The sequence below is a fragment of the Psammomys obesus genome, unplaced genomic scaffold (assembly GCF_907164565.1).
Source record: "Psammomys obesus unplaced genomic scaffold, mPsaObe1.curated_primary_1811, whole genome shotgun sequence".
NCBI classification, from domain to species: domain Eukaryota; kingdom Metazoa; phylum Chordata; class Mammalia; order Rodentia; family Muridae; genus Psammomys; species Psammomys obesus.
The window spans coordinates 3,993,267-4,010,364 of NW_026585686.1; the positions used below are offsets into that span (position 1 = coordinate 3,993,267).

The following is a 17,098-nucleotide window of genomic DNA, read 5'->3' on the forward strand; positions in this document are numbered from 1 at the left end:
GTGTTTGGACTGATCTTGTGCTGTGACTGGGAAAGGTGTACGATCTCCCTGAGGCTGGACTGACTCATAGTATGGGACTTGGGAAAGAAGCCTGTGAAGTTTGGTGCAGAATGGGAGAGCTGTGTTGCGGCAATCATTGTCCTCTTTGTCAGGTGTTGTGATAGTTTCCAGCCCCTCCACTGTATTCTGCGTGCATGTGTTCATCAACTGTGGTGGCAGGTTCTTATTACCTGCATGATGCATTTACTTGGCTTCTCAGTGATTAAACACGAACGGTGCCCATCGTGTAGAAGCTGGCTGTGCTGAAGGAAGTTAGGGGAGAGAGAAATCTCTATTCCTACTCTTCACTGGGAATCAGTCACTGAGCAGCATAATTCTAAAGTCTTACGTGGCTTTTGGGTACTTTATGGACCTTTTTATAGTAACTCAGAAGCAAGCAACTGATCGAATTAATAAACTCACATCAAGAAGCAATTCTGTTATGCTCTCCCCCTCTGTCTCTCCATGTGTGCTCTATGAAGGTAGGACTTTATCCATGGCTTAGGTTGCCTTATGCATCAGGGAGGCAAGCTCATAAGTAATCAGGCTTTTGGTGGGCCTACCACTTCCAGTCTTTAAACAAAGAAAAAGAATAAACGGAAACATAATAACAAAAGCAAAAAAAAAAAAACGCTTGACCCAAACAAAACACAGCAAGAATAACACCCCTCCTTTGAAAGTATGTTCTTAGTTTTTGTGTTTTTTTTTTTTTTTGTAGGCTTTGTTGTTTTTCAGGACAGGGTTTCTCTGTGTAGCTCTGGCTGTGTTGGAACTCACTTTGTAGACTAGGCTGGTTCCTGAAGCAGAGATCTGCCTGCCTCTACCTTCTGAGTGCTAGGATTAAAGGTGAATGCCGCCAGCACCTGCCCACCTTTTTAATTTGTGAAAAAAAAAAAATGAAGGGTCTAAACCATGAACACTATTTTAATATTTAATAGTCTCATTTTTTTAGCATGACTCTTACAGGAAGGATGCAAATATATTAAACAGATATAATTAAGAAAACCAGAGGAAAAAATTAAGTACCACCATTAAGGAATCTTTTAATTAACATCTTTTCAGTTTTCTTTCTTCATTTACATACACATACAAATATTTAGAACATTAGATGGAATTTAAAATGATTATGCTGTATTTATTTGTGGTTTTAAAAAACCTCAGAAGTGCCATAGATCTATCTCTTATAGCACAGGTATATGTAGTCATCAGTGGGGCAGGAAGACCAGCTCAGTGCATGTGCTAAGCATTCATGGCCTGGGTTTAATTTCTAGAACTCTATTCTAAGAAAGAGAGAGAGTATGGGAAAGGACAAAGAGAGGGAGGAGATGAGAGAAGGATACCGAAGGTACCTATAAAAAAATCAGATCCTTATTATACTATTGTATCATAATAATGAGTTCTTGGTTGTTACAATATTTTAAAAATAATGAATTGTACCTCAGTATGAATGTCCTTGCTTAAATTTATACAATTATTTCTGTATGATGAACTCAGGAAAGTGATATTTATTAGGAAGAAGGCCTAATTTTTGAGCAGATTAAAAGTTGGGGAATCGGGTGTAGCCCAGGCAGTAGAGTGCTTGCCTAGCGTGCAAGCCTTGCGCTTGATAGGCAACACTGGAGTGTGCTAGTCTGTGCCTGTAGTTCTAGCACTTGAGGAGATAGAGACAGGAGCTTTAGAAGTCCAACATCACCCTTGAAGTGTTAGCCAGACTGAGGCCAGCTGGGGCTGCATGAGATCCTGTCCGAACAACAATAACAAAACAAAAACAAAAGATGGCTTGGCAGGCCTTTTCTGTGAAGGGCCAGGTTCCTGCATGACTTCTATAGTAGCTATTCTACTTGTTGTAGGCCCACGCAGTTATATACATATATAAAAGATAGTCAGGGCTGTGTTTCAATAACACTCTATTTAGAAAAGAAGGCAGCAGGGCTACATGTACCCCACAAGTTGTAGTTTACTTTCCTGTTGCTTGAAAGCTGATTAGGGATGGAGCTTTTCCCTGGTAGGCTGTAAGCTACATTCATATCATTGCATTTTAGAAACCTTTTCCTATTTCAGGCTGGCTTAATGGGCGGATCACTTTCTTCCTAGCTGAATCACAATCAGTACTTACTTTCAGAAGCTTGTTAAAAGGGGTCTTTATACCTGCTTCTATTCCTGAGTCTTGGTCAATTTTAAATTGGGAGGCTGTTGATGTGTCTACATGTTTTTATACTCTTTAGATTTCATAGGCTGGCAATTTGAGGGAGTGAGGAAAAAAAAGACCTCTTCAAGTTACATTGTAAGGGACATGTGACTGTCCATTTTCCTACCTCTGGAAGTTTACTTTGTTGACTTGGGTTCTAGTCGTATCTGAGAGTATGGTTAAATGGAAAACTTAGTTAGAAAAGAAGTCTTGTCAAGTCCACATCTGAGGAGACCTGTCTTAGCAGAATGATAGCACAAAATTAGTTACTGAACTTTTACCACTCTGCACATAACTAATGGCTTTTTTGCATCCCAAGTTTATATAAAACAGTCTATAACTGCCTTAGAAGTGTATGTTGAGGATCAAGTAGAACAATTAAATAAAGTTATTGTCTTGTCCCTTGTGCCACTGTGAATTTTAACAGATTTATTCATTATTTATTTTGGTAGAGTGGTGTGGATAAAACAGTTTTGTAGGTGTTTTGGAGGAATACAAGCTGAACAAGTTAGTTATTGCTATGGGTAACAGAAAACCTAGTTTAAAATTCAAGGATGTCCAGTGATTACCTGAAGTGTCTGAGAGCAGTGGGGAGGAGGAGAGTCCTTTCTCCTCAGCATCAGGGGATCCAGTGGAACAGTTGCCATTGTGAAATACAGAGACTTCAAAAGCCAGAATGCAGGGGAGACAATTCCCAAAAGACAGCCTACTCTGGCTCTGTCAAGTCTACTGTTCTGTCTGTCAAGTGAGGAAAGCTCAGGCAGAATGCAGAGGCACCAGATAGGCTAAATGGACTCTAGGCTAAGTATTTTTTTCTTGAGGAAAGAGAAGATAAGGCTGACGGGCAGGTTACAGTTGGATTCTGCAAGGTCTAGAAAGAACTTTAATTGACAGTTTGTGGAGATATTTAAGTATACTGTAGGAGAACCTGCGTGACCATTGGTGACCATTGGTGGGTGTGGCACTGGTTGGTGAGTACAGAAATGATCAAGTTGTGGTTATCACTAAAAGTTTGTGCACAAGACCTAGGGCACACTTATTATAACTGATAATCGACAAGGCATGTAAGGGACTGCTGAGGAGATCAAAAAGCGGGAATGGACAGGCTTTCAGAATCGGTGGGTTTGGAAAATAAGGAGAAGACTTCAATTATGATAGTGGCTCTGGGCAAACTTTGTTAATGAGGTTTTGGTGATAACATTGCAAAATATAGTAAGGCCAGGGATGCACGCTGGCAAAGAAACAAGAGCATCACACTTCCATAGTTTGCTTGCTTGGGAGATACTAGCTTGATACCCAGAAAATTTAGTAAGAGCATGAAAGTTCAGGATTAACATTCACATGAATCAGAGAGGGTAGGGTTTGGTGTTCTGTTTATCTGGAGGTGACAGAGGAAACCTAGGTAGAGTACTATTGAAAGAGTGCAGAGGAAAAAAAAAATGGTATTTTCTAGCATTACTTATCATAAGATACCTTTCGCCATATATGAGGTAACAATGAGACACACACACACACACACACACACACACACACACACACACACACGGACTTATGTGTAGTGTTCTGTTCCCTACCAACCTTCCCCTTTAAGCTTTCAAAGCGCTAAATTTAAGGAATAAAGCATGCTCACTTAGGAAGAGCATACAAGAAGATCCCCACTGGAAGATATAGAAAATTTCTTTTATTTTATTCCCCACCTCTTAAAATCCTTGGTAACAAAGATGTCACTGGTGGGAAGAGCTTACCTTTGCTTTTTATCTGAGCTGCAGATTTGTGCAACTTTTCATTTCCCTTGCATTTCCCCCGACTGAGATTGGTGCATTTGTTGTGGGCATGCAGCATATTTCATAGAAATCAATTTTGTGTCTATTTTCTGTTTTTAGGCTGAGGTCTTTGGCAGGCTTGGAGGAGGATTGTGCTGTGAACAGTATAGTTTGTGTTCAAGTTGACAATGTTTTTACTGTATGGAACAGCAGGCCTGAATGTTCTGCTTCCTTTCTCCTAACTTTTCCCAAGTTGAAGCTTTGTATTTAGAGAAAATGAGCTTACTTTGTTAATCTTTGGCCACAGTTTATTGGTCTTTGCCAGCATGTTGTAGTCTGTGGCTCTCCTACTCAGATACCTGGGCTCCTCTGGCTCATGGTAGGGTTTGTGGGCACTCTCTCTAAGCTCAGTCTTCATTTTCAGCTTAATTCATTTCAAATGGGACATCAGGCATCTTCAGAGGTGTTTGTATATCTAGGTGGCCGTTTGTATGGTGAATCTAGTACTAAATGCCCACTGTATTTTATCTCTTAAATCATCAGCCGCTACTTCATTTTTTAAAAGCAATAACTGATTGAGTGTAGGTGGCTCAGTGATAACTTGTAATGTTGTGCTCTTTGGGATAGTGTTTGTTCTCTTGACTATGAAACTTGATATATTCTATCATGTTTCATTTCAACTTACTGTTCTTCTTTGCATATGCATTTTCTTTTTTAATTTTTATTGATTACACTTTATTCACTTTGTATCCCCCCCATAAACCCCTCCCACCTCCCCTCCAGATCCCACTTTTCCTCCCCCTTCTCCACGCATGCCCCTTCCCAAATCCACTGATAGGGGAGGTTTTCCTCTCCTTGCTTCTGATCCTAGTCTATCAGATATCATCAAGAGTGGCTGCATTGTCTTCTTCTGTGGCCTGGTAAGGCTGCTCCCTCCTCAGGGGGAGGTGGTCAAAGAGTAGGCCAATCAGTTTATGTCAGAGGCAGTTCCTGTTCCCATCACTATGGAACCCACTTGGACACTGAACTGCCATGGGCTACATCTATGCAGGGGTTCTAGGTTATCTCTATGCGTGGTACTTGGTTGGACATATGCATTTTCAATCAACTTTTTCCTTTGTAGTATCATTAAAGAAAAAAGAACCTGATTGATTGGTTTTGTTCTTGTGTTTGTAAAAGTAAGAGCAAGTTAAATACGCACATTGTCTTCTGATGTGAACACCTTTCTAAACCTTTCTGAATAGGACTCTCTGAAGAGAAAGGCTTCTTCTGCTCCTTAGCTCTCTTTAGAGAGAAATTCATCCTGATTCCTTCTCAGAGAGAATTTTACAGTGTATCCCAGGTCTGCCTTAATCTTGAATCCAGCTCACCCTCTCAAATTCTGGCACCACAGGCTTGTGCCTCCAGGTCTGTGTCGCACCTCCTCCTGTTTATCATGGAAAGCCAGACAGAGAAACTGAGTACAGAGGCTCGGCTTAAGGAGGCCTAAATTTGCTTGTTTGTTTGTTTGGAGAAAGGCTAGCTTCCAGATCAAAGTCTTCCTTTCGCAGCCTCCCAAGTGCTGAGATTTCGGGAGTTTGCCACGATAGTGGCCTAGACTGTCTTAGTTCTCTTTATCTACTTGTTAGTGCCTGTTCCCACATTGACTTCCTGCTAATGTTTGCAGTGTGTATGAGTTGGCCATACCACTCCCTGATCATTTTGGCTCTTCGTCTCACACTTCTGTTCTTCTGGCACCCTCACTGTGTTTTACAGAGTTTGTGATGTTTTGGAAGGTTTGGATCTCATACCTTGGTGAATCCCCTTTTTCCTTCCTCAGTATTTGTGTCTTTGTTTTTGTTTTTTAAGTGAAATTATCAGCTGGAAAACCTTTACTCCACTGGTAGTCTGGCTTCCTGTTTTTGAACGCTCAGCAGGGCAGGTATACTGAGGACCACCAATGTGGGCTGTTGCATATGTCTGTCAAGACCATGTGCCCCAATGGGCTAGGTTTCTTTAGACTTTATTTACTTGTTCTTCCTAGGAACTGTGTTTTTTAAATTTAAAAGTCAAGCCATTGGTATTATAGAATACTCAGAAAGTGGCCTGGCATTTTATTTGTAGGGGAACTGGCTAGTACAAGAAGGGCAGAGGGTAAAATATGTGATAATCAAGGCTTTCCAGTAGATCAGCCCTTTTGAGCTGAGATAAGTTGTTTTGTTTTGTTTTTTTTTTTCCTCTTAATCCAGCAAGAGAAAGAAGTCTCCTAAATTTGGTGGTGTTGGACTCGAAATGAGGCAGAGTGAGATTTTCAGTTTCCCTTATTGCTGTATTATCCCATTGGGATTTGAAGTTTGCTTTCATCATTGTCAAACTTCTTTTTATCTCAAGCTTCTGAGCCCTCATGGGAAAGATATGCTGGATGCCACATTGTAGGTGCCAGTAGAAGTTCATTCTCTGGGTTCTTAGAAAAGTGTCGCACATGTGCCTTCTTACCAAGCCCACTAGCCCAATATAGGAAACAACGATTCCTCTTACACAGGTACGAAACACAAGGCTCTGAGATAAGAACTCACAGGAAGTGACAAAGAGGCCAGCTACTGAGAGCGTCCTTTTTTTTTTTTTTTTTTTTTTAGTTTTAAGGGACAGGGTTTCTCTGTGTAGCCCTGGCTATACTGGAGCTTGCTCTAGTTAGCTTGGCCTACTACAGAGATCCACCTGTCTCTGTCACCCAACTCTGGGTTTCTTAATATTACCTGTTTGTAGGAGGGTTGGAGTTGAGCATTGAAGACAGAAATACTGGACATGACTAAACATACTTGAGTTTTAATTAAATTATGGCGATAAAACTTGACTGACGATGTATGTATACCATTAAGCAACAACTTTAATGTTTAGTTTTTAAAATACTGAATTACAAGAATGTGAGTGGAACCAATTGAAACCAATGTAGTTTTGAACTTTTTTTAAAAAAATATTTAAAAAATTCTATCAGTAGCATAAGTTAAAATCACTCCATCCTTTTTTAGCACTAAAACCCAAATAAATTGAGAATGGGAAGGTGTAAGTTAAGCATTAGGACATGGTAGAATTTTCCAGTTGCTAGTAGCTGGAAGAGTTTGTCTTAATTCCGCTTGTCCATTTCATCAAACATGGAAGGGAGGTATAGGGATAGGCCTCAGTTATTTTTTCCTAAGGGAAAATAATGCAATGGAAGTCTCTATTTGCCTGATGTGAGAATTAATAAATATTAGGTATAAAGCCCTTTAAGTACTCCCGAAGAAAGGTTCTGTGTAATTTTAACATTATCCATGCTCCATTAGACCCCTCAGGGTGTCACAAGGACAAGAGACTTTAACCTTTCATCCCTGATTTTACAGCATAAAAACAAAGTGTTCTTGTTTGTGGCTTTGAAAATCTCCTGTAATTGAGCCTGAGCAGGTTGCTCCTGCCACAGAGCTAGTAGCTCTCTTCCTTGACAGCTTACCTGGGCAGGAAGACAGACTCCTATGTACTGCACACTGCTGGGAGCCATGCTGGCTCTACCTCCAAGTCATCTTCCCTTTTTGTCAACTCCTGTCAACATGATGACTAGTAGAATCACATGACTTCAGAGTGTCGCATGTCTCATCCTCTCTTCTTCCTGTAGAACAGTTCCCGCTCCATCTCGGTACATCCCGGTACATCCCTGTATCATCTAAAGCTTCTGTAGGAATGGGTATATTTCTGCTGCTTCTTACTAGAAAAATGACCACTTTATAAGTTATGTTTTGCCTTCTCATCAGGGAACAGAAAATTCATTTTTTCTGTTTTAGATTCTGTATGCTTAGCACTTGGCAGTCTTAGCTTAGGGATCTGTGACATAGAACCTTTAGGCCTGCTGTGTTGCCTTTGGTTAAATTGTCAGTTGAGAAATTAAGGTGTAAGTTAGATGCACACCCAGCCTCTTTAGCTCACCTTACTGTTTCTGTTTTTGTACTCATGTATTTGGCAGCAGTGTGCTTTGCATGCCTCTTTATCTTCACAGTGTTGGGAAATCTTACCCGCCCCCCCATTCTCTTTCACAAGAGATCCAGACTAGCTTATTGTGTGAGCTATTTCAGTTCATGGCTCTCCTGAACTTGTGTTATATGGATGGTTTTCCTCTCGCTGTTTGGCATTCTGAAATATGATTAGTGCTTCCCTCTGGCTTGGAATGTAACAGTTCTTGCACCCAGCATGCCCCTGAGTCCTCTTAAAGGAATGTGCCCGTTATTATCTATTTCCTTCATTCTATTTTTCATATCCAGTTTTGTATATCCATTCTTTCCAAGGTTCTTCTGATTGGTTTCTTCATTCCTTTCATCATTGCTAGACTAGAAATCACGAAAACACAGTGATTCAGAACTGATCTGGGCTTATAGCCAACCTAACTGAGAAGACTTGAGCTAACATAGAAGTTACTTTGTTTACTCGGCATGTGACTTTCATGATGCCTGTCAGGCAGAAGTTTACATGAATGTTTAATATTTGAAAGGAAAATTAAATTTCAAGTAGAGTCGTCCCTGGCTCCATGGGCCCCTTCCTTCCTAACATATGACCCCTCAAATTGTCATTTCCGCTTCTCTTCTTTTGTCTTTATCCTTCTCTGCATCCTCCACTACCATCCACTCACATCCAAATGTTTGCAACTGCATTCCTTTGTAATTCAGTGTGTTTTCTGTTGTATTTTTAAAAGTCTAATGCCTAACAGTTTATGATGTACACTAAGTAGACAAATAAAAAGTCATGGTTTTGGTGTGTGTGTGTGTGTGTGTGTGTGTGTGTGTGTGTGTGTGTGTGTGGAGGGAGAGGGAATGAGAGAGGGAGAGGTGGGGAAGTCTGGTACATTTCCTCCCTGCCCCACAGAAAATGTGTTTTCTGGAAGCCCTTTTGACACTGAAGTGAATGCCCACTTGCCCTCCCTTTCTGAAATCTCCTGAGAGGAGAAAGAGAGCGAGAGGCCTTTGTGCTTGTTGTCATCTTTTGTTTCTGCTGATTATACACAAAGTGAGTTGTAAATCGCTCTCTCATGCACTGTGATTCCTCCTGAGGTATGTGCAAGAGAGCGGCCAGGTACCGAGCTTAGCTTCCCCTGGAGATCTCACAGGGCCCTTTGCAAGGCTGCTCACTTGCTGTTACTGCACCAGAAGAATGAGGTCTGTATGCTCACAACAGAATCCCACAAGGGAGCCTGTGGAATCAAGTTTAGAAATACTAGCTGATTGGCTCATTAATTTTTTCCTTCAACAAAAAATTATTTTATTACTCTAAAAGCAAAATATACTAAGAAGCAAGAATAACAAAAACTATAATTTCCATAAAGTCCTAATCCTTATGATATTTTGTGAAAATCATTGTCGTTTCATTGGTATTGAAGCAGACACCAAGACAAAGGAACATGGGTAAAGAAGAATCTCAAAGTCATTTTAATATTTATATTCCAAACACTAGATAGGCCCTCTCGATGTTTCAGTATGTGAGTTCATGGTAAAGATAAGGCAGCCAGTTGTGTCCGTTCTTCCTGTAGGTCGCTTTCTGCTTGCTTGGGGTCAGCTGGCTGACTTCTGAGGTTTTTAGGCCGGAAGACGGAGTAAAGTATGCCAAATCACAGCTGATTAGTTTGTTGTCCTTTAGGCCCTGATGCTCACCTTCGCTGAAGAATCTCTCTGTCTGATACTGACCGACACTGGCTGTGGCAGTTGCGGTAGGGTGCTGGATTTGGTAGAGTATAACCATACTCAACTGCGCAGTGGGATTTGAACCCCAGTTCTCTTGTTCTAATAATATGGTAGTCTACTCTAATGTTCCCTTATGTTTTTCTTCTTCCTGCTGGAAATGCCAGGACTCCAAGTTCAGGAGTGCTGCCCACTGCCAGTTCTTTGCAACTAGGACTGTTGAGACGTGCTGGTAGCTTGCTATGGTTTTCCTTCCCAACTTAAAAGACCTTGTTTCCTCTCAGAACTCTGTTTCTAAGTGTCTGAAGTTGTAATTGAATGTAATTATAGTTGTTTAACTTTCTCCTTTCCTCTTGAGAGTGTTTATAGAGTGCATTCTGTGAGTGTGAGGATAAAAAGAAACTAGAAGCTTAGTATTTGTGACATGGTCAAATAATATTAAGATAAGTAGCAATTTGCTTTGTGTATGTGAAATAAGGTATTTGTTTATACACAATTTACAAAATATACATTCTGGCTTATGGAAAGCATTTCATTCCGCTCAGTAGTCACATTTGTTAGAGTTTTATAGGAATCTTTTGCAGGATGGGAGAGGATTCATTTTGATATTGAATATTCCAAGATTGATTTTTATCCCTTTCCTTTTATTGTCCCCTTGAGAGAATTACTGATGCAGAACTCATTAGTACCCCTCCACATGTCAACTGCAGGGTACAGTCAGCATCATTTCCATTTGTGACACAACTCAAACTCCTCACGGCCCTGTTTCTCTATGCCTCGATTTCCCCTTACTTCACAACATTCTTTATTGAAAATGCTTATGTTGTTATAGACTAAAACACAAACAGTGGGTAATTCCCTGTATTATCTTTATAACATGTAAAATCAACAAATACCTTTAGAATCAATGACAGTAAATGAAGTTTTCTTTTTGTATGTCCTCAATATTTCTTTTCCTTTTTATTTCTAAAGTTTGAATTTTACGACTTAATAACAAATAACCCAGAGGTAATTTATATATTCTAAATCTTGATTTTTGCCTAGAAAATGGAAATACTCATATAAAATTGTTGAAGATAAAAAGTGACTTAATTTATATAAGGCACCTACACAGTGGGCTTGGTAAAATGCTTGTATGAAAAGAGGGATTACTGGGAGCTGGAAGGTGGCTCTGTGGTTAAGACACTGGTGGCTCTTCCAGAGGACCTGGGTTTCTTGCACCCATATTATGGTTCACAATTGTCTGTAATTCAAGTTCCAGGGGATCTAACACCCTATTTTGGCCTCCATGGGTGCCAGGAATGCATATGGTATGCCGACGTACATGCAAGCAAAATCCCCACACACGTAAAAACAAAACAAAGACTTTGGACACCGTGGCACATGCTCGAATCCCAGCCCTTGGGTGGTAGAATCAGGCAGACTTGGGCTGTAAGGTCATCTAGAGTTGGATAGGCACTTTAGAGGCCAGCCTGGTTTGTATGAGACCCTGTCTCATAAACAAGCAAGACTTACTAACTGTGACAGCAGATGATATTTAGGCATTTTACTCTTTGGTCCTCAGCTTGAAGGACAAATAAGATATTTAAGTAGGAAGGGTCTTGGGCCTAAAAATATTTGGAAAGTTGACTGGGTTTGAAAAGTATGAGAGGTCCTTAGGGCAAGTGGGATGTAGTAACAACTGTTTAGAGCTTGAGCCGGAAACTAATTTGCTTAGTTGAGAAAAGGAAGGAATCACTTCAGTAGCCCACTTGGCTGAGAAGTGGCCTCTGAACCAGGACATTGGTTAACATGGATGACCACTGCAGTTCTGAAAGACTTGAACAGCAAACAGACAGAAGACACAGGTGGTATGTCACATAGTTGATGCACTGAGGTACCTGTTGGTAGATACGTGATTAGCACAGATTGTATGTGTTGGCAAACACCAAGGAAAACATTTATTTTATGTTTGCTATTCTGGGGGTGGAATCCAGAGCCTCACTTACCTTACTTAATCTATCTTTGAGATAGATCTCCAGGCCCCAGGGCAAATTGTTAAAAATAGGAAATAAGTTTAGAAGGACTGTAAATCCATTTCTCTTCATCTTAAAAATCAAAGATGAAATTAGTGGGAGTAGGCAATATGTAGGGATGGTACTGACTGACTGTAACAGAAGATAAAATTCTGGAAAAGGATTTTCAAAGATGGGGTAGAACTATCGATGCCAAGAACCATCTACTAATTTAAAATGTTTTATTGCTGTTTTTTTTCAACAAATTTATACAACATTTCTTATACTAAAAAGTAGTAAGTATTGGGAGCTGGGAGTTTTGATAGCAAAGCACTTGACTACAGTGTGTCCAATATTAGGGTTAGTGTTCTACCCATATGAACAAAACAGTCCCCCCCAAAAAAAAAAAACAAGACAGTAGAATGCAAGCAAAAATATTTATAAGGTAAATTTTACCTTATATGGAAAGAGGAAATTGAACAGATATTTTAAGAGTTGAAAGAAACTTTAGACAGTATAGAGTGCTGCTCACTCAATTTTCTATGGAATTTGGAAGATCAAGTGAAAAGAAGATATTACCAACATCCAGGAGAGGGTTTGTGTTTCAGTCTTTATTCTTCCTTTCCTTTTTTTCTCTCCTTTTTAACTCCTCTTCTTCCTGTTATGGATATTTTGTGCTGTGTTATGTAATTGTGGGGCTGAGGCCATGAGGGCAGAATTTATGTTTATCTTTTCTTCCTCCTCTTTCTCCTCCTCCTCCTAGTCCTCTTCTTCTGTTTGTTTTTTGAGACAGGGTTTTTCTGTATAGCCTTGGCTGTACTGGACTCCTATTGTAGACAAGGCTGGCCACTCAAAGAGATCTGCCTGCCTCTGCCTCCCAAGTGCTTGGATTACAGGCATGTGCCACTGTGCCAGGATGTATCTTTTCTCCTTATAATGGCCTTTCCATAGTTGATGAGCTAAGTTTCATGTATTTTCAATATATTTGTCCTGGCAGATGTCAAGTGTGTGTCAGGTCATCATGGCCTTTTTGAGATCTGCAGTTGGGATGTCCCTACTTCTATCTGGGTGTAGTGTGATTATGTGCAGACTCCATACCCAGCATCTAACCTGGCCATATCCCCTCAGGTTCCACTGGCATGTGCTGGCAGAGTGCTGGGTGCAGACTTTTGCCCAAACCTGGAGGAGCCAGACCAGAGGCTGGAAGTCCAGGTTGGAGTCTTACTGTTTTATTAGCTGGGGGTGGTATGGCAGAACCAATGGTCCCTGGAGGCTAGTGGTATCAGTGGTATCAAGAGATGCCAACACTTGAGATAAGTGTAAAGAGGGATCGATGTAGCAAATAAGTAGCAAAAGGGCCTTGTAAAGATGAGTTGTCTATAATTGGGAGAAAATTATTATTCATTCATCCATCCATCCATCCACCCATCCATCCACCCATCCATCCACCCATCCATCCACCCACCCACCCATCCATCCATCCATCCATCCATCCATCCATCCATCCATCCATCCATCCATCCATTCATCCATCCATCCATCCCCTGATCCATCCAAGAGATGAACTGTGGAGTAGGAAAAAAAATCCTGATCCCTGAAGGCTGACAAAGGTTGCTATGAATCTTTGGCAAATAATTTAACCTTGTTACTTAATAAGAAAAGCAACACTTAACAGTAAGTATCTTCTTAGTACATTGGGAAAGGTGGGCAAAGTACATTTTTCCTAAAAGTGTTGGCTTGGATTTTAGTTCACTTTGTGTGCCTTGAAGCATTAGACCTATCTTGGTATATCGCAAAATAAAAATATAAAGATGATGAAGAATATCCCTGCTTCTGTGTGCTTCTGGATTTTAGAGGGATGTATTTGCCATTACAATGTACAGGCTGAAGTTTAAACATAGATGGCATGAATAAACCCAATTTTTTTCAGAGTTTCAACTTGGCACCATTTTTTAGATTTTTCAGGTTTTACAGAATAAGTATGTTGAGTGCAATATTAAAGTTTTGTGTTTTTTTTCTAATTTGGATGCAATACATAATAAAAGTGAACAATTTTTACAATTGAGTTCTGTGTAGTGGGAGTGAAGGTGAGGTAGGAAGTCTTCTGTTTTTACAGCACTAACGGGGGCGGGCCATCTTTTGCACACCTGCTCTTGGCCGAGAGGAGACCACCTGAGCTTTGTTGTGTCCCAAGCTGGTACTGTCTGGTTGGTGTATGGATGGGGCACAGTAGAAAAAGCAGGTGTGACACATTCAAGTCATGATCGTGTATTCACTAGTTCTGGAAAACTCACGGTGTGTGTGACATACAAATGCAGGATGACAAAAGCCTTTTTGTGGGGAGTATCTTGATCTTTGACCTTTGGCATGACATGGGGATATTATTCCAACAGCTTCTCTGCGTGGATTGTTGAATAATCTGTTCCCAATTTTGAGTTATAGTGCGAAGAAAATGGGCTTGCAATGTCAGTTTACAATAAAATATAAAAATATTTATTTAGCATATTATCCTGGCATAATTACAGAGGGAAGAAGTATATGTACAAGTTTAGTGAAATTCTGGTTGTAGGCAAACGGTATGGTTGACAAATCATTGTGGGTTCTGCAAAGAAAATCAGTCTTTCACAAAGTAACGAAAGGGATCACATTACTAGTTCCTTCTTCCTGTAACACTATTTAGTAGACTGAAGAGGAAAATTAAGTCTCTTGAAAGATTGGTGAATTAGCTGGAACACACTTAAACCATTTTCTTCTCTTTTCCTTTCTTCCCCTGCGTTTGGCTTTCATACATTTTAGTAATACCTATTTTGGCCATATTATGTCAGTTACAATAAACTCAATCTGTTCTTTACCGGCTAACTGTTCTGGAAGTATTTTTAAGCTTCATCTCATTCATTATTGTCATGGTGTTTAGATTGCTCAGCTTTTTATGTGAGAGAAAGAGCTGTGGACTTAAAGGAATTCACTGCAGAACTTGCCAGAGCCATCTACTTTTTTCTTGCTTTGGTCTTAGGCTTTTCTCTAGTGCCAGGCATGGTCAAGGCTAGAGGGTTGCTGCCCGGCCTCATGATTCTCAGTGTAACCCTCAGGGAAGCTCACTTTAGAAGCAATACATTGCTTATATTCTATTTTACAAAGAGTTTACCTTTAGGGAAAACTCTCATGTATGGGTTAGTTTTTGTACATTAGTTGATTTAAGTTCTCATGGCTGGTGAAGCCTCTTTCTGTCTTTCACTTCTTCTTGTTAAACCCTTGCCTTTTATTCTTACATTTTCAGCTGTCTTAGCAGATTCATGGCTTAATGATTTTGAGATTCCCGATACTTATCCTTGTGTCTTTGGTCTTTAGTAACTGACCTACAAGTCTGAGCCTGGATTGACTTTAGCAAAGGTATCTGTTGTGTTTTGGGGTTAATATGTTTGATAGACCAGTAGCTAGAAAGTCAGTTCAGTTTATGTCTTGGCTTATTTTCCTCAGTGGTTTCTGAAGTACTTGTGAAGCTGGCCATTTTCTGCTTAGCTTGGGAGTTTAATTGGTAAATAACAGCACTGGACTGTGTATCTGCACAATTGCCTTCTAGGAAGTGGTCCTTCTAGGACAGACCCTTCGTAATATATATAATAAAAAGTTACCTTCTTTAGCCAAGCAGCATCTCATCAGGGATTGAGTTGTTAAGGTTAATTTGGCCATTCTTTTCTTGTTTGGGAGTTCATGATGTGAGCTTTGACTTGGTGTTTTTCACCATTGAAGTGCTTAGAAAATTAGAGTAAATAATGAACAATATTTTGATACCAGATTAGACACAATTTACTGTGATGTTTCATAAACCACAGACTCCTTTCTTCTGTGAATGCGTGAAGGCTCTCTCTCTCTCTCTCTCTCTCTCTCTCTCTCTCTCTCTCTCTGTTTTTTCCAGACATACTGGGGTACAAGTGTAAATTTCCATAAAATTTAAATGAGGTGCTTCCTGTAATTAATGAACAATTGTGGCTGCTCTCTGGTCTGCATTGTAATTAACCGTGATCAGGCTTGTTTAGTGATGACACCGTTCCTGTAATAATTTGACAAGCTACTGTGAATTTGCCAGGTTATTAAACAACCTGCAGCATTCGTTCATGGAGTCGCAGGGATGCGCGCCGCAGCAGCAGCCACCGCTGGTTAGATGCAGCGTGAGGGCGAAGCAGAAGCAACCCCCCGGAGTCTGCGCATCACTGCAAGCAGATTTCTCTCCCTGTGGTTTTGGAGAACTTAATTAATGTGGCACGGGGGTATCGGGGAAACTTTGTTTATTGTATGATGAACCCACCGGGACAAAGGTGATCACCCTGCAGATTGTCTGTAGGGCATCAGTGTGAACCATGTAGAGACAGGTTTCCCTTACCACCTTACTAGATAGGTATAACTGATTTTTAAAATACCTTTGCAGGTTTACTTATATATATAGCACCCCATATAATGTTATTTTCTCTCCATTTTTTTTTTTGTTTGTTTGTCTGTTAGAAACAGCACATGACTGTGTGCTGAGCAGTCACATTGCAGGTACTCAGCTTGGAGTGGACTGATGGCCTTCCGTCCCTGGTCACCAGTGCACAATCCTCTCCTCCCCCACCTCCCTTCAGGTTAAGAGCTGTTCAAAACCTTACTGTCTAGTTACTGTGGTGTCTTTCATTCAGATTCTGTTTATTGACTAAAACCGCAAGGACTCCTGCCCAAAGTACCAGGCGGTCTCTGCTTGACTGATTTTGATTTTCTAACATCAGCCCTGGGGTTTATTTGAAATATGTACACACACTGCAGCTTTAACAAGTCAAGTGACTGCATGTTTTTTACCATGGAGTAGAGTAGATCTGAAGGTCATTAAATTTGGTTGTGGTGGTAGCCGTGGCCGAGCATAAGTGTAGTAGTCCTTGTGTATTTATTTGTGTGTGTGTGTGTGTGTGTGTGTGTGTTAGAGGAGAGAGAGAGAGAGAGAGAGAGAGAGATGGTTTTTTGTCTTTTCATCTTATCCAAGAGCCAGAAAGTTTCCTGCCGTTCTCTTTCCAGCTATTGACAAATGATTGCCAGATGTGAAATCTTTGCAGTGCTCTTTCCCTCAGCAAACCTGCAGTGAAAGGATATTTGATTCTCCCTTGCCCATTTCATCTCCTTTCCACATCTGCCAGGGACACACAAGCAATACATCCCTACATGAGAGTTTAAAGTTTACGCAGCTCCTTTCCCCCTCAGATAAAGTATTCCGAGACAACAGAATGAGGTCCATATGACACTCTCTGAACTTCACTGTATGAAATTAGTTGTTTATTTTCCTTATCTACCTCTCAGTCTCAGTCCAGGGAAAATTTGACGAAACTCCTTGAGTGCTAAGAGATTACTATTGTCTGCTGGCTACAAAGAGTGTAAACCACTACAGCCCCTCAGCTCTGAGAAAGACGTTCCATT

The 17,098-nt window shown here is 40.4% G+C and overlaps 1 protein-coding gene across 2 annotated transcripts in view; it reads left to right on the forward strand.

Moving 5' to 3' along the window:
• The window catches only part of Bnc2 (basonuclin 2), a 268,581-nt gene that overhangs the window by 28,058 nt on the left and 223,425 nt on the right, over nucleotides 1-17,098 (forward strand). The window contains exon 2 of one of the 2 annotated variants that reach the window (XM_055629465.1): nucleotides 12,788-12,871. The exons of the other annotated variant lie outside the window; for it this stretch is intronic. Within the exon in view, the coding sequence (XP_055485440.1) occupies nucleotides 12,788-12,871 (84 nt within the window). The remainder of the gene's footprint in view (nucleotides 1-12,787; nucleotides 12,872-17,098) is intronic. 2 annotated transcript variants of the gene reach the window in all.